The sequence below is a fragment of the Squalius cephalus genome, assembly GCF_949319135.1.
Source record: "Squalius cephalus genome assembly, chromosome: 7".
Lineage (NCBI taxonomy): Eukaryota > Metazoa > Chordata > Actinopteri > Cypriniformes > Leuciscidae > Squalius > Squalius cephalus.
In genome coordinates, this window is record NC_137128.1 from 39,393,894 (window position 1) to 39,420,197 (window position 26,304).

Sequence of the window (26,304 nt, forward strand, 5' to 3'; positions counted from 1 at the left end):
ATCCTCATTTCATGATGTCCCACCGCCACGCCCTGAACCACAGCACGAAATTCATTATTTCTGAATATTCTGCTTCCACTGTAAGAGATGCCTGCACAATGATAGTAATTAAAAATCTCACAATAGCGCCAAATAATTGTTTCCTATAGTTTAGAGTGTAGTAATTATAATAGTCTCAATAGAGGGAGGTCTTAACCCTGCTAATGTGTGTGCGTGTGTGTGTGTGTGTGTCTCTTTGCATTGCCACACACCTTCCACACCTTATCTTACCTCAGATACACTCTCCTTCCTTCAGTTACCCTCTCCCTCTGTTTTTTATCCCATCATGCTCAGTGTGTGTGTGTGTATGTGTTTGCATAACATTAATGGAGAGAGTTATTGATATTGCACTCAATAACACACAACACACATATCTGCTGATGTTCAGTGCGGAAACATTGTGTGTGTGTGTGTGTGTGTGTAATGGACTGACCTCAATGCCATATCCTTTTCTCTTGAGAACCAAGCCACACACACACACACACACACACACACACACACACACACACACACACACACACACACACACACACACACACACACACACACACACACACACACACACACACACACACACACACACACACACACAATGCAGCTGTTGGCCACATGGGCATCTGTCCCTGCCACTGGCAGCCGCAGTCTGCTTTCCCATCATCCCTTGGGGCGGCAAGCTTGGCTCGGGCTCGGGCTCTGTTCTGTGGTTTATCTCCCCCATTTGCTCATCCTCTCACACTCCCTGATCTTTCCATCTCTATAGAATTCCTTCTCTTCACCTCTCTGTCTATTTTAAGCAGTGTACGTCTTGTTTTATTTGGCTCGTCTCCCGTCTGTATTGATTGGCATCCGTTTTCAGCGCAGATGTGTGTTTGGCACTGTCTCTGTGCCTAAAGTGTTATTTATGGATTTAAACAAACCTTTTTTTTAATTCAAACATCAGACTTGTGACATTTCCTGATCCTGTTGGGTTATTTTATATGTTTTTTTTTTTTTTTTAATCAGAGACTGAGCTGAACTCATCAAATGTCTTGAGTTTCTTCTGTGAGTCTGGGCATGTCACAAGAGATTGGAACCAAACTACCTTCCAGTAACCAGATGGTCACATTAAACCCAACGACCGAGTCATTAGCAGACAGTGAGCTAACTCTGAGCCACAGCCTGAGATCAGTGCACTCCCCCTGCGAAAATTAAACTGAGGCGTAAAGAGTTTAATTGGGATGCTTGATAACAATAATTGTTTTCACGACGATATATTAATCTGAGATTAATGATTGTGTATTTCCTGTATGGAGTTCCTGTATAATTCAGTGGTAAAACTGCCTGACTTGCCATGTTTAACCTAAGGCTGTGTTTGTATTTTCTTGGACAAAAACTATGGCAGGAAAACTGCTTTTCAGTTGGGTAGAACGTTACGTGGTGTTGAACTGCAATGAAACTCGATTGTGCATGGTATTGTGTTTTAAAAAACAGAGGGATATCAGTTTGGCAAAGTGGTTGATGTCGTAATAGAACATTTAAACTTAGATAGATAGATAGATAGATAGATAGATAGATAGATAGATAGATAGATAGATAGATAGATAGATAGATAGATAGATAGATAGATAGATAGATAGATAGATAGATAGATAGATAGATATATAGATAGTTGATGATTAGATAGATGGTTTGAAAATGTAAAAATGGACGGATGGATGGATGGATTGATGGATTTCTAAAAAAAAAATGGATAGATAGTTATGACAGTTTGGTAGATGTTAGGTACAGTACAGTATATGATTAGTTAGATGATCAGATAGCCAGATGGTTGGATGGATATAAAATGTAAAGATGGATTGGTACTGTAAATGGTTGGTTAGATGTTTGAGATGGATAGAAATATAGATAGACAGATAGAAAATGTAAAGATGGATGAATAAATAGATTTTGATTCTTTATTCTGCTATGGCTTTGACATCTCGCTTCAGATGAATGACACCCTCTCTTAAGCTCAGATCTTGTCAAAGCAGCTCGTCGGTGTGTGATTGCTGTTTTCTGTCTGGTTTGTCCTCATGCAGGCAGGCTGCCATTGTCTCTGAGAAAGAGAAAGATGTTAGGAGGACAATAGAGCTGTCCATTCCACAGGCAGCAGATCAGCATATTCTGAGAAAGTTAGAGAACTCCGAGCTTGTAATTTACATGTCTGTGTCACGGCCCTCTCTGCCAGTTTATCGCGCACCAAACCTCTAATTTATCCAGATCAGATTTGCACATTCTAGTGGTTCTCATTCACTCTCTGCCGCCCCATTAATTACAGAGCAGCTCTGCTGTTTGCAATCTAAGATCTCATTTCTGTTTCTCTTCCTCTCTCGCACAAATACTGTCACGTTGGGACTATATATATATATGAGAAGATGGATTAAAGGCTTTTTAATGGTTCTTTGCAGCATTTTGGGTTCTGTTATGTTTCGCTTTATAGGGTTTTTGAGTTGGACTTTTAGTTCTTTTGAGATTAAAAAAGGTTCTTGAAATTGTTATGGATTTTTCAGATCAGCAAAGGAAACAGAGACCCATAGAACCTACAAAGTTTCTTCTATGGCATAAGGAAAAAAACTATTATTGGGGCATCAGGCTATTAAAACATTTTTGGACTGTTCATTTTTAAGAATGCAGATGAATCCACAACATATTTCTCAAAAATGTTAGCTTTTGTTTTGCATGTCTCTTTTTTTTTCATGCTCAACCATCATTATTTTCAAAGCTTTTGGAATCGTCTCTGTTTCCATGGAGCTCTGGGAACGCAGTGATTATGGGATGTTTGCTGAGTTGCTTCCTGCTGGGAACCAGACAGCATCCTGTCAGAGATGCTTTTAATATTTATTTTCTGCGGTTTTATTCAAAGTTTGTTTTTATTTGCATCATTGTTTGTGTGTATGCATATAATTGTGTATGCAGCTGCATGGCTAAGATGTTTATTTTTTTATTTAAAATATACTTTCCATTTGTTTAATTTTATTAATTTTCACTCTGCCTATTAATTTTTCTGCTTTCAGTTTAGTCTTAGTTTTTCCAGTATATTTAGTTGTAGTTCGTTCACATCTTAAAACTATTTCTTTTTTTTCTTCTTCTTCTTCTTTTTTTTTTTTTTTTAAATGAATTGCGGAAAAAATCCAAGATCCAAGGCTGCTGAATAGTGACTGGCCTCTTTTATCACAATCTCTTCATCCTTGCCTCTTTGAGAGAGAGTAGATTACAGCAATTCAAAACGAACCTGCAATAAAGGATGTTGAGCAAATATAGCTGTTGGAATCTTGAGAGAGAGAGAGAGAGTGTTCAGTAAGAAGGATTCTAGGATTCTTGCTCTTCTAACTCTCTCCTCTGGGTCACACCCAGGGATTATAGGCTTTCTTAGTACACCATCATTGAGAGAGAGAGAGAGAGAGAGACTTTTTCGTTGAGACATAGTATTAAAGCAGCAAAAGATTGCCTGTGTATGTCACTGCATCATTTGGGCTTCGACTACAGAGAATAATTTAAACAGACTACAGATTGCACAAAATAAAGCATCTCGGCTTGTTCTAAACTGTTCTTTCAGAACAAGTATCAGGGATATGCACAATCAGTTAGCATGGCTTCATGTAAGAAGCAGAATTAATTAATCTCTTATTAAATTCTTAAAAAATATAATTATTACAAAAGCACCTGAAATTATTGATAAAAGATTGACTTTCTTCAGTGACGTTCATACTTATTCCACTCGCCAATCAAGTGAAGGGTGTTTCTTGTTACCTGCCTGTCGAACAAATCAATTTCAAAGAACATCGTGTTATAGAGCAATGGTGGCATGGAATTCGCTCCCGTTGTTTTTGGTCTCAGAGAGTCACAATGTTAGTTTTTCCAAAAGATTGAGACTGTATTTATTTACTTTGGAGTAACTGTAATTATGTAATTAATAATGACTGTATAATGAGCTATGGTAATTGAAATGTGATTTTTATATTTTATATTATACCCAGAGAGTGGTAATATTTTGTACATAGAAGAGCTTATATTGTTATGCAACACATTCTCACCCCAAAGCGTCACTTTCAAACAAGCTTCAATATCTGACGCTCAAAGCACCCTTTAGCGTCCATATGTGACGCTTCGGTTATGGGTAGGTTTAGGCGTCATGTAACTGACGCTTTCGAAAGTTCGTCGGGCTGTGTTATATTGTTATGTTGTTATGGTTAGTGTTTATGTGTTGTGCAGTGTGAGTTAGACGACTTAGATGATGTTGTGTGCACTTCTGTATTTTGTCTTCATTGTTGTACAGCTTTGATGTTAATATTTTGGTAAAAATTGTTAAGACCCCAGGAAGAATAGCTGCTGCTTTATGGAGTAGCTAATGGGGATCTAAATAATAAACAAAAAAAAATGTCTACTGAATGTATGTAAGACTTGATGAGTATTTTGTTGTGAGTGTGTTTGGAATATGAGGTAAATATCTAGATTTAAGATGCAGTGTCGATCTGAAATCAGGTGAAATTCATTTTCAAATAGAAAGACTAAAGGCTGAGCATACTTAATGAGTTTAGATGTCTTTTCATTGTGAATGTTTCTGAGCTGCTACTCTTGTAGATTGTTTTTATAATATAAGATTATCAGCACATCAGGAATATGTTTCCATATTTTTCACAAGATGATGCCATGTTAAAGTACAGGGATCATTTTAAAACACTATAATCAGATGAGACGATACGTGACTCTGAGAGGTATGATATTAGGGGCAACGTTATCGTCGACAACCAACTGAATTTTATATAATAAATGCATCTAGGAATCAAATATCTGTTGGATTGCAACATGTTTACAGCACTGAAATAGGTTTATTGAAAAACTTTTGCCACTCAATAACTCAATTCAGAGCCAGACATAAAGATTTGACCGAAAACAAAACACAAAAATCTAATCTTAAGAATCTTACACTGCATAATGTGAACTAAATATTATTGCAACATTATTTAACCAGCCATTGGTCAATGCTATGGCGTTGGAAGTGTTTGTTTCTTGTAAGTTGTAGGGATGATTCATGATCAACCTCCATTCTGCCCTTGGGTAAGTCACTTTAATGTTATAGTTTGCCTGGAGCTAGACCACAACATGGGTTAATTTCATGCATTAGGAATAATTCTAATCATATTTATCTCTGTAATCCAATATTGAAAATAAGAGCACCCACACAAATTTCAGTTAACATTCACAGTCACACACAACCCCATATGCATATTTCTTCAATTTGTGTTTGTATGTTCTCGTCACATCTTAAAATTGGGTGATGAATAATGTATTTTTAGTGCGTGGGTTGAAAATTCACGCTTTCAGAAATAATATTGGCAAATTTTTTTGTAACAGCATGATGATGAAAGAGAGCGAGAAAGAGGTGTACTGCGCTTGTAATTAGATGGATTCTGTGTGTGCGTGCAGGTGTTTAGGACTTTGCTGTTGGGAAAACAGTGAACTTTCCATTATGAACTGATAATTCCTCTTTTTCTGTCACTCTAACTTTCCTCTCCACCTTAGTCCTAATACTTTCTTTCTTCTACTCATCCTTTCACCCCGTGGCTTTGTCCATTGCAGTAATTGAGTCCTGAATGGACAGTTCATTAGTGCAGTAGCTGCTCCAGAATAAGGTGCCAGGAATAGGTGATTCTGCTCACTCAGCACTTCAGGTTATCCTTCAGTCTGGTCTCCAAACTCAACTGCCCAATTGATAACATTCAGCTTCAGTTGACCTCAGAACTGATCATGCTGATTCAAAATGTACAAATCTTCATGAAAAACGTACTGTACCTCAACACAGACCCTCAGGATCAATGTGCCTCAACAGACACCCTCAAGACAATGTTCTTCAACACAGACTATCGGAAACAATGGGCCTCATTTATGAAACGAATGAATGGCAGAAAATTGGGCTGTTGTGTGGCTGTTTCTACGCAAAACTTTTTTTCAATATGGATGTGAGCAATGACTACGATCAAATCTCACATCAGGTCTCAGCTCGTGTACGCAAGATTTTGAGTTAGCGTGAACCTGGCATAAGTTAGCATAGTAAGTCCGGTGAAAAAAATTTAATGACAGCATTTTGTTCATTTAGATTATTGTCCTGACCGAGCTCCGACAACCGAAGCTCATTAATCGATCATTAACCGTTAAACGACTAGATTAGAATGTCTAATTAAATTAAATTAGAATAGATTGGTGTCTGTGACCCTGACCCATTAAAAATACCACAAATGTTTTATTTCCAGGGGTTTAGCTTTACATTCGCAAATAGTAGCATAAGCAACAGCACTTGTGAATGGAGAAAAACAAAATAAATTATATAAAAGGAATAAAATAAACGTAAGATGATCTCTGCACTCGTATCTGTGCTAGTTTCTACCTTAGATTGATAAATGAGGCCCAATGTGCCTCAAAGCAAACCCTCCAGAACAATGCATCTCAACCTCAACACAAACCCTCAGGAACAACGTACCTACTATTATAGGATTTGTTAATGTTTTGAATTAGCTTCTCTGCTTTCAGTTATTATTGTTTCAGTTAAAGGGATACCGTTTAGCATTAAGCTTTGTAGATGGGGGTGGTGTGGCGCAATGGATAAGACACTTGCCTTTGGTGTGAGAGACCAGGGTTCGAATCCACTGTGAGACACCAATGTGTCCCTGAGCAAGACACTTAACCCCTAGTTGCTCCAGAGGCGTGCGACCTCTGACATATATATAGCAATTGTAAGTCGCTTTGGATAAAAGCGTCAGCTAAATGAATAAATGTAAATGTAAATGTATCAGTAGAAACCCGGTAGTATTTTCGAATGACCGTGATTCCCTCCTTCATGTCCCCCTGAGACGAGAGATTTCTGTATTGTGTGCCTGGAAAAAAAAACCCTCAGATGACGCAAAAATCGTCATTTTGCGTCATCGGAGGCTTTTTTGTCCAGAGGCGAGAGACTGCAGCCAGTAGTAGCTAGAGTAAGAGCTAGTTCCACATGTTTTCAACCCGCCCATAGGGGGATCTCACGATAAAACGGCATCTTTTCAGTTTCGAGTCAACTAGTAGTTGTATCATTCCTTCCTATACTGCCCTCTGTAACCGGTAGGCGTGGCTTGGGAGTGGCCTCGTAGGGCAGCGAAGCAAGTGCATTCTGGGAGTTGTTGTCTTTCATCCACATGAGCCAAAAATACATTTTGTCTAGAAGGCACCAACTTCTAAAATAATTTCACATTTCTACTACATAAATGACCCAATTTAAATACACATTCATCTTTCCAGCGGTGAAATATCCCTTTAACAATAACAACACTGACTTCAACGCAAACCTTCAAGAACAACAGACCTCAACGCAAACAACGGACCTCAATATAGACCTTCAGGAACAACAAATCTCACCTTAATCATGTATTATCAAACCTTTCCTGTTACTTTATCTCCACTATCTTTTTCTCTCAATCTCACTCTCTGTATCATTTGCTTTTCGTCTGACTAAATCGTTTTGTTTACTGCATCTCACTTTCCTTCCGGACTGTTAGACTTTCTTTTCGTCTTTCTCATTTGGCAGTTATGTAATATTTTTCTGATAATAAGAGATATCTCACCCCTGTTCCTGCAGTATGTAAAGGCTTGCCCACACTTGCCACGATGTGACCAAGACAGCACAGACTAACAGATTCCATTCATTAACAACCAGAGTCCCGCTTGTGAACACGGGAAATCTCACAAAATTTCTCGTGGTCAAACGTGACTTTAGAGCAAACAAACATGGTGGACGACGGGAAAGAAGAAATGTCGATAATAGTGTTTGGACTGTTTTTACCGAAAATTTGTGGGGGAAAAAAGAAACGGTTTTGGATGTTATGCTTCTGTCTTCCGTGAGCTTGCTTTCTGATTGAGTATCGTTTCGTTCTACAGATTGCGTGTGTTTGTCTTTGGGGTTCCCCCCACACAGCAGAATTTCTGATTGTAAATATTCAACAATTTACTATTTGAGATCAGTGCAGCCCCAACGTTCTTCCTATCAGATTCAATCACTCTTTACACAACACACAGCTCACACCATAGGAAAATCTGATAAAATAATCTGTAGAACCATCAAGATAATCGGGACTTTACCTAGGATTGTCAGAAGGGGAGAATTGGGTACAAAATCGACCCTTTATAGTGTGTGGGAGCCTTTAGCAGTTCAGACACATTTCTTAATGGCCTCTTACAAGACTCTAATTAGCCTCATTTCTAACTTTCATTTATGGCCTTCCTTCTCTTTTTTATTATTCCAGAGCAGTATTTTGTCACCCACTATCTCATCAATACTCTCACATACTTCCAGCTGACACCTCCGACAGCACACACACCAACAATTAGACTTTACAATGCATCATTTCTGTCAGGGGATCTAGAAGTCCAAGGGATATTGATCTCCTAAGCTGTCAGGACAGAATGCCGTCCGTATCCTGGTAAAGCCAAACAGTAGATTGAAGATTTAAGCTTTCAAGGGACCTTAACCAAAGGTCAATTTCTGCTGAGGCTTCATGATGCAAATAACAGCTGACCATCTCTTAATGTTTTTGTCTCCATCTCTTTCTCTCAGTTATACTGCCAGAATGGTGGGCAATGGAGTCCGTGCTCAAAGACAGAATCCAGAAGTAAGGGTCCGAAGTGTTGACCCTGTGCTTATGGATGTCAAAAACAAACTCGAGCTCTTCAACATGGTAAGGAATATTATGATTTGCTGATGGTACTGCACATATCTGCCACATCTTAAAGCAATAGTTCACCCAATGATAAAAATTCTGTCATCATTTACTTGCCCTCATGTAATTTCAAATCTGTTTGCATTTCTTTCTTCAGTGAAACACAAAAGAAGATATTTTGAACAATTGAATTTTTAAATATATTTTTTTGTATTTGACAGAAGAATATAAAAACGCAGAAGATCAACTAATCAACTTACGTTGTAAGGCTCGTCGCCTTCCATTATGAATTGTGCTTGTTCCTGTTGCGTTTCTTCAATCTGACAGTTGACGGCACCCATTGACTTATTGTAGGAGAAATAAATACTATGGAAGCCAATGGGTCCAACCAAATGTTTGGTAACAGTAAATGTAATAAATGATGACAAAATGTTCATTTTTGGGTGAACTATCCCTTTAAGACCACTAAATGCAAAACTCTAATACATTGTTTGATTTACAGATGAGTGGTTTTGCAAACTTTTATAAAAAAAAAAAAAGAAATTTCAACTTTTCCAACGATAATCGCATCAGACCGTGTTGTCGTCCCGCTGTAGGCAGTCTGAAGAAATGTGCTGATGCCTCCAGAAACTTCTTTCTTGTTGTTGTGTTCTCGTTCTGATAGACCTGATGGAGCAGTCATGCATTAACGGCGTGCCAGAGAAAACAAGGGCAGATGTTTCTTTTTCGGATGTGAATTAAACAATAAGTCCTGATGTTCCTCAAATTAACTAACAGATGAAACGTCCACCTAATTACCGGCACCCGGTACAGACTCTGAGACGTGTTTTACAGCTTTGACTGTGGAGGATGGGAGTTTTGCATGTCACATGTGGAAGTCAGGCTGATTCGGATGGGAAGTAAAGGATTAAAGAGGAGAAATGAGGACTGGCAGGGGGGATGTAGAGGGAATCTGTGCAGAGTAGTCATCTGACTGCCATGTGAGCCGGTGACATCATCAGTAAACAAGTGTGAGAACATAACGGACTAATACACACATACAGTATATACACAACGGCGTTTGCATTCAGTTTGATAATACAATGAAAATAATCCAGTTAGTCAAAGCGATCATAAACTGTAAATGGATTTATAATTTAGTTATGCTGTGTTGCTAATATAGAAGCAGCTCCAGTTATGTTTATTAGTACGTAATTAACAGATATTTTTAAGAAATAAGAAAAACATCATGTAGAATGTAGAATGGTATTATTTTGTTAAACTGCAGCTGCCTGCAAGTAATAATAAGGTAAAGTCAATTTTACTGTTCTGGGTTTGACTGTTTTGTTCTGTCTCAACTGATATTTGTCATGTCTGATAGCCATCAGATCACTTATTTCCAAACTTGCCTTTAAACTAACAGAGAAATGAAATAACTTATGGAAAATTACTGATATGGGAAGAACATAATGTTTATTGTATGTCTCTCTCTCATATTCACCCCTGTTTCACCCTGATAAAGTTATGAATTTCATTTTCCCAGATGGTGAGAGAATTTCTCAACAGAAATATATGATTTCCTATTCTGATTAAGAGGAATCTGCAGTGTTACAGTCTCAGCGCAGAGAAAGAGAACGGATAAATTGATCCTGTGTTCTTTGGAGGTTTGAATGGTTAAAGAAACGGAGAGAGTGACAGAGAGAACGAGAGAGTTGAAAAGAGCAGAGGTTCAGAAAACAGGGTTCTTGGATGGTAAAGTGCTGTTTTTGTCATGCTAATATCAGGACGGACACTGAAAGACTTTCAGAAGAAAAGATGATTTTCCCAGAATCCCCTGAGGCGCTGTGTGGCAACAGTCTGTCCAACCTCTCCCTCTGAAACCTTTCTTTCTTTCTTTCTTTCTTTCTTTCTTTCTTTCTTTCTTTCTTTCTTTCTTTCTTTCTTTCTTTCTTTCTTTCTTTCTTTCTTTCTTTCTTTCTTTCTGTTGCTCACTCTTCTTTTTTTCTTTTGCTCTGATTTTCTTTCACTATTCCTTTCGCTTTCTCATTTTCTTTAACTCTTTCTTTTTCTCTTGCTATTTCTTTCGCTCTGTCTTTCTTTCGCTTTTTTCTTTCGTATTCTTTCTTTTGCTCTTTCTTTCACTCTTTCTTTCTTGCCCTTTCTTTTTTCGCTCGCTCTTTTTTTTCTTTCTTTTGCTCTTTTTTTGCTCTTTCACTTGCGCTTTTTTCGCTCTTTCGCTCGCTTTTTCTTTCACTTGCTCTTTCGCTCGCTCTTTCTTTCGCTCTCTCTCTGTTTCGCTCACTCACACTTTCTCTCACTTTCTGTTTCTTTCACTCTCTTTTTCTTTTGCTCACTCTTTAGCTATCTCATTTTCTTTCGCTGTTTCTTCTTCTTTTGCTCTTTCTTTCTTTTCACGCTTTTGCTCGTTTTTTGTTTCGCTCACTGCACTCTTTCAATCTCTTTCTGTTTCTTTCACTCTATTTTTCTTTTACTCTTTCCTTTGCTCACTCTTTCTCTAGCGCTCTCATTTTCTTTCGCTTTTTCTTCTTTTGCTCTTTCTTTCTTTCACTTTCTTTCTGTTTTTCTTTCGCTTTGTTTTTCTTTCTTTCACTCTTTCATTCATTCTTTTGGTTTTTCATTATTTCGCTCTATTTCTATGGACTTGTTTTTTTCTTTTTCTCTTTCATTCAGTCTTTCACTTTTTCTTTCATTCTTTCACTCTATTTCTGTAGATTTGTTTATTTTCGCCCTATCTATTCACTCTAGTTATTTTGCTATTTTCTCTCTTTCTTTTTTTGCTCTTTCATTATTTAACTTTATTTAGCTATTTATGTCGCTCTTCTTTTTATTTTGCTCTTTCATTTAATATTACTTTATGATTTTATTTAGCTATTTATTTCTTTTGCTCTCTATTTATTTCGCTCTTTCTTTTGCTCTTCTTTTTCTTTCAGTCTTTTTTCAATCTTTCTTTAGCTTTTTCTTTCACTCTTTTTATCTTTCTTTATTTCTTTTTCTTTAACTATTTAATCTGCTCATACTTTCCGTTGCAGTTTCCTTCTCACTTTCTTTTTTCTTTTTCGTTCATTCATTCATACCTTCTTGTATCTTGTATCACCTTCAGTGATAGTAAAATGGAGTGCATAAGAGCACGCTGTCAGACGGTTTAGTCTGCCTCATACACACATACCGTAGGCTCTCTCACACACTCATATCAGAGTGACTTAATGTGTGTATAAAAGTATAACGTGTCAGTCAAGAGGCTTGAGGTGATCTCGAGGTTGTCATTGATAGGCACTTACTAGAAAACTGTCAGGGAAGCTTTTTTCACACTAGGGTTAGTTTTTGGTGCAGCTCGAAATCATTATTAGAGACGTATTCTTCACATCTCTTGTTTTGCCCCTCCCATTAAAGCTTAATAAATATGTCTGATTCCCTGTAAATATCCCTGAAGGAATCTGGAGGACAGGCCAGCGGCGCAGCTGCTTTTGGGTGTGGAGACTCAATAGCATCTCTGTTCTTATGGTGTGTGTTTGTGTGTTTTTCAACACACACACAGCATGTAATCACACCCATGAGTGTAAATGTAGACTATATGGAGAAGAGGTTTTCACTTTTAGAGCAGGATTGGCTAGTGTTGACCTGCGGCACTACTGTTCTCTAACACCTGCTGTACAGAAAGTCTGCTTTACTGTATTACAGAAAACTCATTTATTAGCCATCCTGTTTGGACTGCCAGTACATTTGTGTGGATTTTGCTCTCGAGCTACCACATCAATTAAATGAATAGTTCACCCAAATATGAAAATTCTGTTAGAAGTTTCTCTCTCTCATGCTGTTCCAAACCTGTATGACTGACTTTCTGCCATGGAACATGAAAGGAGAAGTTTAGCAAGAGGCTATTTTTTTTTAAAACAATGAAACAATGAAATAAAACAATGATTTGAAAAAGATCGCCAAAGATTTGAAAAAAAAAATTCTCCCATCACAAATCTTTTTCCACCACCACGTCCCTTTAGCGGCTCCATAGATTTATGTAGATTTGTAAATATAGTAGATTTGCTTATGTTGCATCATATTTCTTTTCACGTGAGGTTTGTAGTGTTGAGCATTAACCAATCACACACGTTTCTGTTGAGCTTATGAATTGAATGTCCAATCAGAGAGCTTTGATTCGTCACCGTAGAGAGAACGTAGGAGTTGTTCAGTGCGTGCGCTCACTGACTGAATTCTAAATCTGCATTTGTGAATTCTCTTGTCGTCATAAACAACAAAGTGCAGAAAAGATGCAAGTAAGAGATTCATTTTGCAGTGCAGACAGCTTCAGTGATTATAATGGTAGTTTTTAACTTAGACTTAGTCATGGACCGCTTCAGTGTTCTTTGCTCTCTTTCTTCCCAGTTTGAATAACCGTTTTGTTTTTCATGCTACTGAAATAACCAATGTGAAGCCTTGATTTTCTTATCCATAAATAGCAATAAACAAATTCATAAACGATTCTTAGCTTGTTTCGTCTGTTGCCAGAATATGGCATCCTTTTTCCCCACAAAAAAATGTTCTATTAATCAACATTAATAATATATAATATAATAATCATTATTATTACAATATCGATTGAATCAACATTACTGATTTTTGTCATGATATTGCAGCTTCACCATTGGTAACAGTCTAGACTCTATAGCATTGTGATTGCTTGGTTAAATTGAAGTATTTGACATAAAAACAAACAACAACAACACAGATACTGTACATTTAATAAGGTAATTATAAACATTTCCCTGGCAAAGGTTAAAAAAAAATGCCTCTGGAAATCAATTCCAGGGAGCAAATATTGCCCCTTAGGCCTAATGGAAAAGTTTATTGCTGACCCTGTACAAGGTTATATTGAGGTTTTATGGCCTTATTTCAGTGACTTAGATTCACTAAAAAATTCACTAACCACACATAAAAATAATTTTCTCAAAAATACAAACTTTTACATACATGCTGCTCACATATTATTGTAGCAGAGTTTGTGCTGAATACAGTGCTATAATTAACAGAAATAAGCACAAATGTCAGAAACACCCCCAGGGCCCAGAAAACACCTCAGACCCCAGAAGGTTCAATTTTATTATTATTTTCATATTCTAATTTAAACTACACATGTTGGAGCTTTGGAACAGGGAGAGTTTTTCTCTAGAGTAAGTATCATATTGACTCATTACTTCAAATATAGTGCTTGGGTCCTTTTTTTCATTTTTGGAGCTTGACAGCATCTGATTGCATTAAGTGTCAATGTATTTTACAGAACAGAATTGCCTTACATCTTCTTTTAAAGGAAGAAGTTTTGTAACAACATGAGGGGTGACTACATGATGGTCATTTTTATTCTGGGTAAACTGTTCATTTAGGCTCCTTTTATATATTTTTCTTTTTGTTCTGACCGTTCTTTTTCATTTGTTGCAACCTGGTGCTGAAATCCTCACCTTTAAATATCCTATCCGTATCACATATAAGGCTTACACTCACACACACTGTGTGCAGTGTTGATTGTTTCAGTCATCTGTCTGATTGGGGTCAAATGTATGTGTTGATCAGTTAGTCTGGTTTACCACTTGATCTGTATTTTTCTTAACGGTCCATTCTGTACGGGCAGGGTATCAGGTGTGTGTGACCCCAGCATAGTCGTTTTCCGTATCAAAGGCTTGTCTCTTGTCTGAGGCCTCGGGGAGAACAAAACACACTGTTTGAAGTGGGTAGAGAGATCTACAGCTCTATAAAGAGCTCACTCAACACTCACTACTGCCTGTCTTCTGCGCATCACATATATGAACATATCTGAGTTTAATGTGGGCATAATATCAACAACAGTCCAGTGAAGATTAAAAAGGGATTAAATGAGCCACTTTCAATGCCATTGCACTTTAACCGATATATGCACACCAGTGACTACACATTAGTTGAATTCATATTAATGAGAGTAGCTTGTAAGCAGCATATAATTAGGTTAATGAAGTACTTAGTGGTAGAATTGTTTACTGTGATTAATATTTCAGTTTTAGCTTAATACTATTGCAGAAAAAAACCCCACATTTTAAGCTTTTTTTTTTTCATTTTTCAATAAAAATATGTAGACATTAAGATACATTTATTTAAGCAAAATTAAATAATATCCTATTTGTCAATGTGGTTATAAAACAATTAAATGATCTCAAAACAAGTATTGCGCTATATGTACTTTTAATATGTTTAGATCTTTGTTTTGGAAAACAAATGACTGATTTCTAAAATAATGTTGCTGTGATGTGTCATGCCTAGTAGCGCTCTTTAACTGTAGTAAAGGTACTTTAACGCATGGCCTTTTAGGCTTATTGCTTTAGCATCAAGCTGTGTGTGTTATGAATCTGAGAGCACTTAAATAACTAATGAATGTTTCGCATCTGTTCCAGCCTGTGCTGTCCTGGTCAACTCATTTGTAAGTCTTCTGCTGAATGAATAGACATAAATGTAAATATGTTGTTAATTTAGTCTGTGAGGAATTGTCTTGTTTTCTCTCTTGCATTTTAAATGATTGTGGAATTCATGGATGCTGTTTATTTAGACAAACTGCCTCAAGTTTTATAGCTTTAAAATCTGATTTGATTAATTGTTTGTTTGTTTGTTTGTTTTTGTAAATGCATAAAATAAATGGGAGCCCCTTAGTTAACCTGTTGGACAAAACGCTAATGAGAAAATTGTACACCAAGATTCTTTACAGAAGGATCACATTTAATCATCAATATAATATAAAATGTATTATTCTTGTTATGTATTTATTTTAGTTTTTTTTTTATTCCCAAAAAATAATTGATAATATATATATATGATATATATTGACTGTATATATACGGTATATATCTTGTGAAAAAGAAAGGACACCCTTTTGAATTCTATGTTTTTATATATCAGGCAGGACATAATAAAAAAAATCATCTGGTCCTTGGCAGTTCTTAAATTTAGGTAAATACATCCTCAGATGAACAACAACACATGCCATATTACACCTCATGGTTGATTTAACAAAAACTAGGCCGAAGTGGAGAAGCCATGTGTGACAAACTAAGTACACCCTACCTGCTTGCATAGTTTTTAAGAGGGTGAGTAGCAGTCAGGCACTGCTAATCAAATGCCATTGATTTATTGATCATCAGCAAGTGTGACCAACTCTAGAAAAGCAGAAGTTGTGTCAGTTTGCTGGTCTGGAGCAGTACAATGTATTGCCAAGGAGGTAAGGACATTTTAGATGATCTTAGAGAAGCAATGGTTGCTGCCCATCAATCTAGGAAGGGTTACAAGGCCAAGAAGAAAAGAATCAGTGTTGCACTGGCTAATGAACAATACTTCTACAGCCTTTATTAATATTAGTTAATATTAATCTAAAAATAATTATTATTTATTTCATATTGACTATTATATTGCTATTTTCATTCATTTTTGATGTTATTAATGCATTTGTTGTTTAAATTGTGTATTTGTGTTTTTATATGAAACTTTATATGAAACTTTATAACTCAGCATCTAATCTCTTCTCCTCTCTTCTCACTGCATCTCATCTCTTATTCTCTCACTGCATCTCATCTCATCTCTTCTCCTCTCTTCTCACTGCATCTCATCTCTTCTCCTCTCTTCTCACTGCATCTCATCTCGTATTCTCTCTTCTAACTGCATCTCATCTCTTCTCCTCTCTTCTCACTGCATCTCATCTCTTATTCTCTCACTGCTCTTCTCACTGCATGTCCTCTCTTCTCTTCTCACTGCATTTCATGTCTTCTCCTCTCACTGCATCTCTGTCTTCCCTTCTCCTCATCTCTTCCCTTCTCCTCTCCTGTCACTGCATCTCATGTCTTCCCTTCTCCTCTCTTCTCACTGCATCTCTTCTCCTCTCTTCTCACTGCACCTCATCTCTTCTCCTCTCCTCTCTTCTCACTGCATCTCTTCTCCTCTCTTCTCACTGCATCTCATCTCTTCTCCTCTCTTCTCACTGCACCTCATCTCTTCTCCTCTCCTCTCTTCTCACTGCATCTCTTCTCCTCTCTTCTCACTGCACCTCATCTCTTCTCCTCTCTTCTCACTGCACCTCATCTCTTCTCCTCTCCTCTCTTCTCACTGCATCTCTTCTCCTCTCTTCTCACTGCATCTCATCTCTTCTCCTCTCTTCTCACTGCACCTCATCTCTTCTCCTCTCCTCTCTTCTCACTGCATCTCTTCTCCTCTCTTCTCACTGCACCTCATCTCTTCTCCTCTCTTCTCACTGCACCTCATCTCTTCTCCTCTCTTCTCACTGCACCTCATCTCTTCTCCTCTCCTCTCTTCTCACTGCATCTCTTCTCCTCTCTTCTCACTGCATCTCATCTCTTCTCCTCTCTTCTCACTGCACCTCATCTCTTCTCCTCTCCTCTCTTCTCACTGCATCTCTTCTCCTCTCTTCTCACTGCACCTCATCTCTTCTCCTCTCTTCTCATTGCATCTAATCTCTTCTCCTCTCTTCTCACTGCATCTCATATCTTCTCCTCTCTTCTCACTGCATCTCTTCTCCTCTCTTCTCACTGCACCTCATCTCTTCTCCTCTCCTCTCTTCTCACTGCATCTCTTCTCCTCTCTTCTCACTGCATCTCTTCTCCTCTCTTCTCACTGCACCTCATCTCTTCTCCTCTCCTCTCTTCTCACTGCATCTCTTCTCCTCTCTTCTCACTGCACCTCATCTCTTCTCCTCTCTTCTCCTCTCTTCTCACTGCACCTCATCTCTTCTCCTCTCTTCTCATTGCATCTCATCTCTTCTCCTCTCTTCTCATTGCATCTCATATCTTCTCCTCTCCTCACTGCATCTAATCTCTTCTCCTCTCTTCTCACTGCATCTCATCTCTTCTCCTCTCTTCTCACTGCATCTCATCTCTTCTCCTCTCTTCTCACTGCATCTCATCTCTTCCCCTCTCTTCTCACTGCATCTCATCTTTTCTTAATGCATGTCTTCTCTTCTCTCCTCTCACTGCATCTCATCTCTTCTCCTCTCCTCTCCTCTCTTCTCACTGCATATCTTCTCTTCTCACTGCATCTCATCTTTTCTTAATGCATGTTTTATCTTCTCTCCTCTCACTGCATCTCATCTCTTCTCCTCTCTTCTTACTGCATCTAACCTCTTCTCCTCTCACTTCATCTCATATGTTCTCACTGCATCTCATCTCTTCTCCTCTCACTGCATCTCATCTTTTCTCACTGCATGTCCTCTCTTATTCTCTCACTGCATCTCTTCTCCTCTCTTCTCACTGCATCTAATCTCTTATTCTCTCACTGCATCTCTTCTCTTCTCTTGTTTCTTCTCTTTTCTTCCTCATCTCCTCTGCACTACTCATTTTGTCTCGTTATCCTTGTTTATTCCATACAGCTTGATTTTCTGTGATTCTCAGATGATAATCTGATGTTCAGCTCTCACAGGCCTCTGATGGCCCACTGGCCGCTCCTGACAGTGTTCTATCATGTTCTTTTACTGTCTGATGGACAATATTTCACAAAGCTTCATGTGAAATCATGACTCCCTAATGGCTCCATACAAACAGCACATAGTTTGCATCCGTGGAAAATGTGAGCGTGTTCGCCAGGCGCTCTGATGTCTGTGAAATCCCTTTTCCTTCAGGAGTGGATGTCACTAACATGAGAGCTGGAGACGTGACAGGGAGAAAAGAGAGGGCATTCTGTGGCTTTCATACTGCTGTTTGTCACTCTTCTTTCTTTTTTGCTTTTACTCTTGCTCGCTTTTTCTTTCGCTTACTCGCTCACTCGCTCACTCTTTCACTCGCTCGTTATTTTGCTCTCTTTTTCATCTCTCTTTCTTTCTTTCTTTCTTTCTTTCTTTTGCTCTTTCTTTCTTTCGGCTCACTCGCTCTTGCTTTCGCTTGCTTGCTCTAACTCTTTCTTTTGCTCTTTCTTTCTTGCTTGCTTTCTTTCGCTTTCACTTGTTTTTCATTTGTTCTTTCTTTCTTTCTTTCTTTCTTTCTTTCTTTCTTTCTTTCTTTCTTTCTTTCTTTCTTTCTTTCTTTCCTGTCTTACTTGTCTGTTTCTCTATGTCTATGTAACCTTTGTCTGTCTATCTGTCTGTCTCTCCATTATTATGTCTGTCTCTTTCTCTTTCCATCTCTCTGTCAGCAGTCTCTTGTACTGGTCCTCATGAGGTGATGGAGTCTGGCTGTGTGAGGGTGGGACTGTGTGTGTGTGTGTGTGTGTGTGTGTGTGTGTGTGTGTGTGTGCTAAGCAGCAAAAACCCTCTTCAGGGAGTCGTGAGAAAGAAATCTTGGCCTCACACATGCACACACTGCTGCTCTGTTGCCCTTTAATGTCTTAAGAATGTCTTCTCGCATGTTTGTCAGCTCTCTAGTGAGCTATTGTCCTGCTCTCACACAGATTTATAAACCCGATCACTTTCTCTCTCTCTCTCCTTCTGTCTGTCTCTCTTCCTTTTTCACTCCCTCTCTCTCGTTCCCTCACTGGATGCCAGGGTGTGGTAAATATGTAATATTTTACCCTCATTTTGGTCATTAACTCCTGGAATGTGTTTTCTTGAACCCTGCTGGGGTTTGTTCAACAAACCAGCATGAACTATTAGCCACTTACACACACACACACACACACACACACACACACACACACCTCGACCTGCTCTTACAAGAGGATCGGTCACTCTGGAAACCTGGGCTTTGCGGTGAATAGAAATTTTAGTGCATATGGGAAGGAATTTAATCTTGTACATTCCACTGGACCTGTGTGTGTGTGTGTGTGAGAGAGCTTCTGAGGTCTTTTAAGGTTTCTGGTTAGAGTGGTTTATTGTATATTTTTAGGAGTTAGTGCTTTGAAAACATTTACGGAGTAAGTACCTGATTTGTTATTGGACGATTCCACAGTGGAAAAGAGAGACCTTATTTCCGTCCTCATGCATCCAGTCTCGAAACCATTCTGAACTTACAGATTACTTATTTTAACACATTAAATATTATCATTTAAAAGCTGGAAAAGCAAGATGTTTTGACATCGGCTTTGTTCAGACAGGCAGCAAAAATCAGATTTTTTTCCTGATTTTGTAGTCTGAACAGCAGAAAAAAACCCATGAGATTTGATGCAAACCACATCTGCATGTGGTTTGAAATCCGATTAAAATCAGATTTGGAAAGTCTGAACAGTTGGATCAGATTTAGTGTTTTTTTCATCGTCCAGCGTCAAGGATTTTTTTTTTTTGTTTCTTTTTTTTTTTCCCACTGCCCACACTGAAAGTAAAATACTGTGCGAACTGGCATACGTTATGTTGATGGTTTGTTTGCTTGTTTTTTTTTTTGTTTTTTTTTTTGTCCCTTTAGGGGCTCCGTAGAGACTTCAAAAAATAAAACCAACCCTTGACCTTTGAATGGTAGTGTACCATATATATTTAGAATTACGTTTTGTTTTCATAATTGAAGCATAATGATTTTGTGAGTTTTAGGCTTAAAATTATTTTAAAGATGCTTAGATATTTTCATTAGACAACACTCATACATTTTTTTATTTCATACTCATACAATTTTGCAGTGTTTTATGTAGATGTTTGTGTAGATGTTCACATGCTTGTATCAATAGTGACTTTTGCAGGAATGTTCCCGTTGCAATATTTAACCTGGAGGCTGTCCGATCTCACTTTGGAAACGTCTTGGAGCAGATGGCAGGGCTAGCTGTGATTGTTGTTCTCTTAGGATGTGAATTTTGGCTCTGATCGTTTGCGAACAGGAAGAGAGGGACACACACAGGCGATGATTTTAGTTACACATTGAACTCCCATTATGATATCTGCCTTATTGAGTATAGAGCCTGAGATGTGACTTTCTCAGTTTCCTCTGTACTCAACAGGGTGGCCATACTCAAAAAGGGCAGTAAATCTAAGGGCAGCTAATTTGGTTGATCTTTAGTTCTGTAATAATTTAGATCTCCTAGTCTAACAAGCACAATTTCAATTAACTTTGTTGGCCAAAACTGTTATCTAAATTCCAAATGTTCCCTAGGAATCAACTTTATCACCTTGATCTTGAATATTCCAGGTTCAGAAAGTTAATTGTTGATTGCCATAAAAAATCATTTTTACTTGTCTTTCAGTTTCTGAAAACAATGTTGGAACATACAGAATTTAATTAATCTAACTTGTCAACCTTGGCAGTTTTAGCTTCAATAATGTGTCGCTTTGTCATTCACATAATTGTAAGTAAAGAGAGGCCTTCAGACAGTTAATAAGCTGTTACCATGGTCACTGCAGTCTTTCATTCTTTAATTAATTCTTTACAGTGTGTCTAATTAGAGAGCTTTAGCGAGAACTGAGTCCAGAGTGCTTTCTATTTAATGCATTTTAGAGACTGTCCATATTGGTTGAGATCTCCACAGGTTTGCTGACTCAGTCACGACACTGCCAGCCAGTCCATTACCACATGCATATGTAATTCAATTATTCATTTGGCTACTTTGCATGATTGCAAGGTTAATTGGTCTATAAGGGCTTTGATAAAAAAAATACTCGTTTCTGAGACTTGTTTATAAGCAGTGGTTGACTTTTATTTGACCTAATGGAGTACAGAAAGTAAAATGTTTATATAGACTTGATTAGTTATTCATTTTGAACATTTAGGTTTGATTCCTGTAAATTTCCATTTATTTGGTTTATACTGTGTCAGAGTAACATTTAAAAGGTCACTTCTATTCAGGCTGTACGTTTTCTTGCCCTAAACAGACTCGATTTTAGTTTTGAATGACAAATTTCTACCCTCTTCTGTCTTTATAACTTCTTTATGTAAATGACCTCTGTTATGATTGGCAAGCACATACTTGTTCATGTTATTTGAAGAGTAATATGGGCGGTCATACGGTTGCTTATAGCTCATAGTTCTTGATTGAATCACACAAACTTGAGTAGAACAGGCAAAGTTTTGCTTTACATGAATCAAAGCATATAGGTGTAAATAAAGTTGAATTAGACAGAATTGAGCACCTTGCATCTCTGAATAGTTTGTTTATTATTAAAACATTGAATTACATACCTTTTCATATTTACTAGGAACTCTGTATCTGCATTTCTACAACAAATACTATAGTATTATATCAGGGGTGATTATAATGATTTCAATACAAATATCATTGTGCACTTTAAATCTGTTCTGTGCCTTTAATTGAATCAATTCTTAGTTGTTTGAGAAACAGCATTTTCTTTGGTAATTAGCCATGGGTTTAATAGTCTGATTTTTTTTTTTTTTTTTTTTTTAAAGAAATAGTTTGTATTGAGAATTTGTTTGGGGACTTTCTGTTCAGGATTCTCCAAAAGATAAAGAAGAACAGCCACTCATTCTTCTATCTTTGGTTAACAAAAGTTGTTCTGTCACTCAGCTTGGAAACACAGTATAATTGCCTATAGTTCTGTGTCACACACTTCTTGATTGTGTGAAATCATAATCAGTTCCCTTAAAATCAGGTAGGCTGGAAAACAGTGTGTTAGAGTATGTCTGTATATAGTACATCCAACTCTATTATTTCCTTAGCTCAAAGAAAATCCTGTTTTCCATGATATGTTTCCATTATATCTTTCATTATGCTAGGGGTGAGGAGGTGTGTGTCTGTACCGGGCTGAGCGAGTGTGTGTTTGTCTATTGATAGTGTGGCAGGGCATGTTCTCAATGCAGAAGTACTATGTACCAACCAATAAAATAGATTAGCAGACAGGAATAGATTTGGCATCAGGATGCTGAAAAGCATTTGCCATCATGACCGGGAGTTCTTAAGAGGAAGCATTGTGAGAAGGATTTTACCTGCAAGTTGTACGCTCAATTTCTAGATTGGTGGTTCTCAACTGGTGGGTCATGACCCACAAAAGGCTCAAATGGCTTTTCTAATAATGGCACGGACAGTAGTGGAAAAAAAAAGTGGTTGGTAAATGCAAATGACTCCCAGTAACCATATAATCATACTTGGTGAGCATAAAATATCAAACTTATAGATTAAAAAAAAAATCATGTATGTTTTGTTGTTGATTTCAAAGGTTGTACACAGAATCTCTCAAATAAAATTCTTGGTAACGCTTTAGTTTAGGGTCCAATTCTAACTATTAACTAGTTGCTTATTATCATGCATATTACTATGATATTGGCTGTTTACAAGCACCTATAAAGCACATATTAATGCCTTATTCTGCATGACCATATTCTACATCCCTTAATCCTATCCAATACCTAAACTTAACAACTATACTAACTATTAATAAGCAGTAATTAGGAGTTTATTGAGGCAAAATTCGTAGTTAATAGTTAGTTAATGACCCTAATCTAAAGTGTGACCAAATTCTTTCCTATATAGCCTATGTCATATTAATAATTTTGCATATTATTACATCAGCGCTTCCATAAGAGGTCATTAATAAGAAACAAACAAAAAAAAGGTTTGAGTGTGTGTATGTGGGTGCATTTGCAGTGTTTGAAACACTTTCTCCAGAGCACCAGTTGAGGTTACATGTCATCATCTGTGTTTGCGTCAATCTGCACATGACTGAAAGGCATCCATGTGCTTTGTCAGGACAAAGTTAGAAATCCCAGCAGTAAGGGTTGAGTCATGTGTGTGGAGCCGTTGTCATTTCTGTCCATTAATATCGTCTATATATTTATCTGTGTGTCTAACTCCTGGCCAACCTGCTATATTTATCTATAGCTTCATGTCTCTAGCTGACTCGTAAGCCCTGGGCAGGGGGTGAAAGGTCACTGTGAGCGTGTGCAGCCTGCCCGCTCCTGATAGTGCTGACTCAAAAGTTAAAGGGTCATGTGAGTTTGACCTTTACATTGACATTTATTTCCCCAGTGGGCAATTCTGTGCAAAGTGACTTTCAAGGAATTGTATATAGCAAGTATGTTGTGACATTTAGTCCTCTGCAGGTAGTGAAAGATTAAAATCAAATGATGTACTTTACTATAGTCAGAATCTTTTACTGAACGAGAAGGAATATCTAAAGTGAAATGTCAGTGGAAGGATTAATATGGCAGTGAAATGGATTTTACTGGATGTAGGCCTATGGGGTCCAAAAGTCTGAGACCACTTGTGAAATTGCCTCTATGATGTATTTTTTTATATAATTCGAATGAAAAGTTGAGTGAAAAATGAAAAACTTTGTTTATTTCCAGGTTGAAATGATAAATCCCAGACTTTTGGACTCCACTGTATGTACAGTTTGTGTGTGTAGGTTAAACATATCTTTGCTTGTGCTATAATAAACCAGTTTCACCCATCCCATGGAGCATCTCTGGCCCTAAACCAGTGCTTGAGGTGTCCAGGGCTTGATTTAGAAATGCCAAACACTCTGTGTTCGCAGATGTGCCTGGGTCAGACCTGTCGGTTAACCTAGCTATATTTTTAACATAGTTTTTGGTTAACCTAGCTTATACACTAGCTTCGCTGTTGAGTTAGTACTACCAGCTGTCATTTAATTGTGCTCAATATTTCAATTTCCGTCATCAAAACTGCACTTGAGACAGAAAGTACTATGGCATTACCATGGTTTTTTTTGGGCATGTAGTCGCAAAACCTGTCCAAATTTTCATTTATTACTACATACTCTACTGTTCAAAAGTTTGAGGTCGGTAAGATTTTATAATGTGTGTCTCTTATGGTCACCAAGGCTGCATTTATTTATCAAAAATACAGCAAAATCAATTTAAAATAACTGGTTTCTATTTTAATATATTTTGTCATGCAATTTATTCCTGTGATGGCAAAGCTGAATTTTCAGCAAGTCCAGTCTTCAGTGTCACATGATCCTTCAGAAATCATTCTAATATAGTGATTTACTGCTCAAGTAATATTTATTATCAACGTTGAAAACAGTTGTTCTCATTAAGATTTTTTGGAAACCGTGATACATTTTTTTTCAGGATTCTTTGCTGAAAGCAATTTAAAAAACAGAATTTATCTGAAATATTTTGTAATATTATAATTTACTTACTTTTGATCAATATAAATGCATCCGTGCAGAATAAAAGTGTTAATTTCAAGAAAAAAATTGACTATAACTGCAAATTATCATCGTCTGTTTGTTCTCACACGTTATTGTAATTTGTTCAGATTTGTTTGGATGTATCAGACCTCGTTCTATATGTACTGCACATACGTTTTATACTGATAAATACTTATGTGATGTGTTTTTCTTTTTCCTTTTAGGAGATCCAAGAGGTCATGCCAGGTGTGGGGCACAGGGAATCCTGGGACGACACGGGCAGTGGGGAGAGCAGTGGCGAATGTGATGATGAGGACGGTTGTGAAGGTTCCGGAGAGTCTGTGGCATCTCCCCGTGAGTTAACAACAAAAGCTCACCCTCATCAGGGCTTCCATGGCTGGTTTGTGCTAGTTCAGTGCTGGTCTATCTGACAAGGTCTTTCTCGTGAAGCTGTTTGTCTGCTAGACGCTGGTTTAGAGAGTTAATCATTCTGGTTGGGAGAAAAGGATAACTTATGGGCCTACTGTTAGCTATCCCAGTTTTAGAATGAATGCTGGCACTATGTTCTGAAGGGTTGCTTGTACCTCTAATGAGACTGTTTGAGGAAACAACTTATGTTTTGGTTTGGCTGGTACACAAAAGTTTGGGGTCTGTAGGATTTTTTTTTAAAGTAATTAACTGATTTATTCAGCAAGGACACACTAAATTGCTAAAAGCTTAAAAAGTGACACCAAATATATTTATAATGTTTTCAATGTAATTTTCAAATAAATGCTTTTTTTGACGTTTCTAATCAAGATATCCTGATTTTTTTTTATTTTTTTTTTATCACAGTTTCCACAAAAATATTAAGCAGCACGACTGTTTTCAACATTGATTATAATAAGAAGTTTCTTGAGCAGCAATTCAGCATATTAGAATGATTTCTGAAGGATCTTGTGACACTGAAGGCTGGAGTAATGACGCTGAAAATTTAGCTTTGCATCACAGGAATAAATTACATTTTAAAATAATTATTTTACATTGTAATTCTGTTTCACAATAATACTTATTTTGATCAAATAAATGAAGCCTTGGTGAGCATAAGAGACTTTCAAAAACATAAAAAAACCGACCCCAAACTTTTCACTGGTATTGTACATCTGGAACAATACAATCTGCAATCCTGCAGCAGCCGAGCAACTGCTGTTGAGATGAATAAGAATGGTTATGGACCTCCTTGTTACCTATTTATATCCAGGATGTGTTGAGATTAGTAATGTTAGTGTAAGTAGTTGCATGGAAAAGAATTTTAGGTCCAAAGCAAATGCTAAAAGGAGCCTTCTAGACCTCACAAACAGTCACATGATGTCATCCGTATTCTCAGGTGTTGAAATGACCACAGAGACCACCCAGGGGTACAGAGAGATTGTATGACCTTCTCAGACTGTCTCAAATGCAGGTGCTGAGGTGGTACCTACCATTCCATCATCGGTAAAATGGCCTTTCTTTTCTGCTCAGAGCCATAACACATGACCCACGGGTTCAGCGTAGACCTCGTCTCTGTAGCATTTCTCAACCACTTTGAAACCCAATCTTCACTCGTCACTA

At 37.5% G+C, this 26,304-nt stretch overlaps 1 protein-coding gene across 4 annotated transcripts in view; it reads left to right on the forward strand.

Moving 5' to 3' along the window:
* gpc5c (glypican 5c) overlaps positions 1-26,304 on the forward strand; it is a 123,833-nt gene that overhangs the window by 71,198 nt on the left and 26,331 nt on the right. For 2 of the 4 annotated variants that reach the window (XM_079875462.1, XM_079875463.1), the window contains 3 exons: positions 8,642-8,762; positions 15,155-15,180; positions 24,939-25,068. In XM_079875462.1, the coding sequence (XP_079731588.1) occupies positions 8,642-8,762; positions 15,155-15,180; positions 24,939-25,068 (277 nt within the window). The remainder of the gene's footprint in view (positions 1-8,641; positions 8,763-15,154; positions 15,181-24,938; positions 25,069-26,304) is intronic. The other 2 variants (XM_079875465.1, XM_079875464.1) reach the window with 1 other exon arrangement.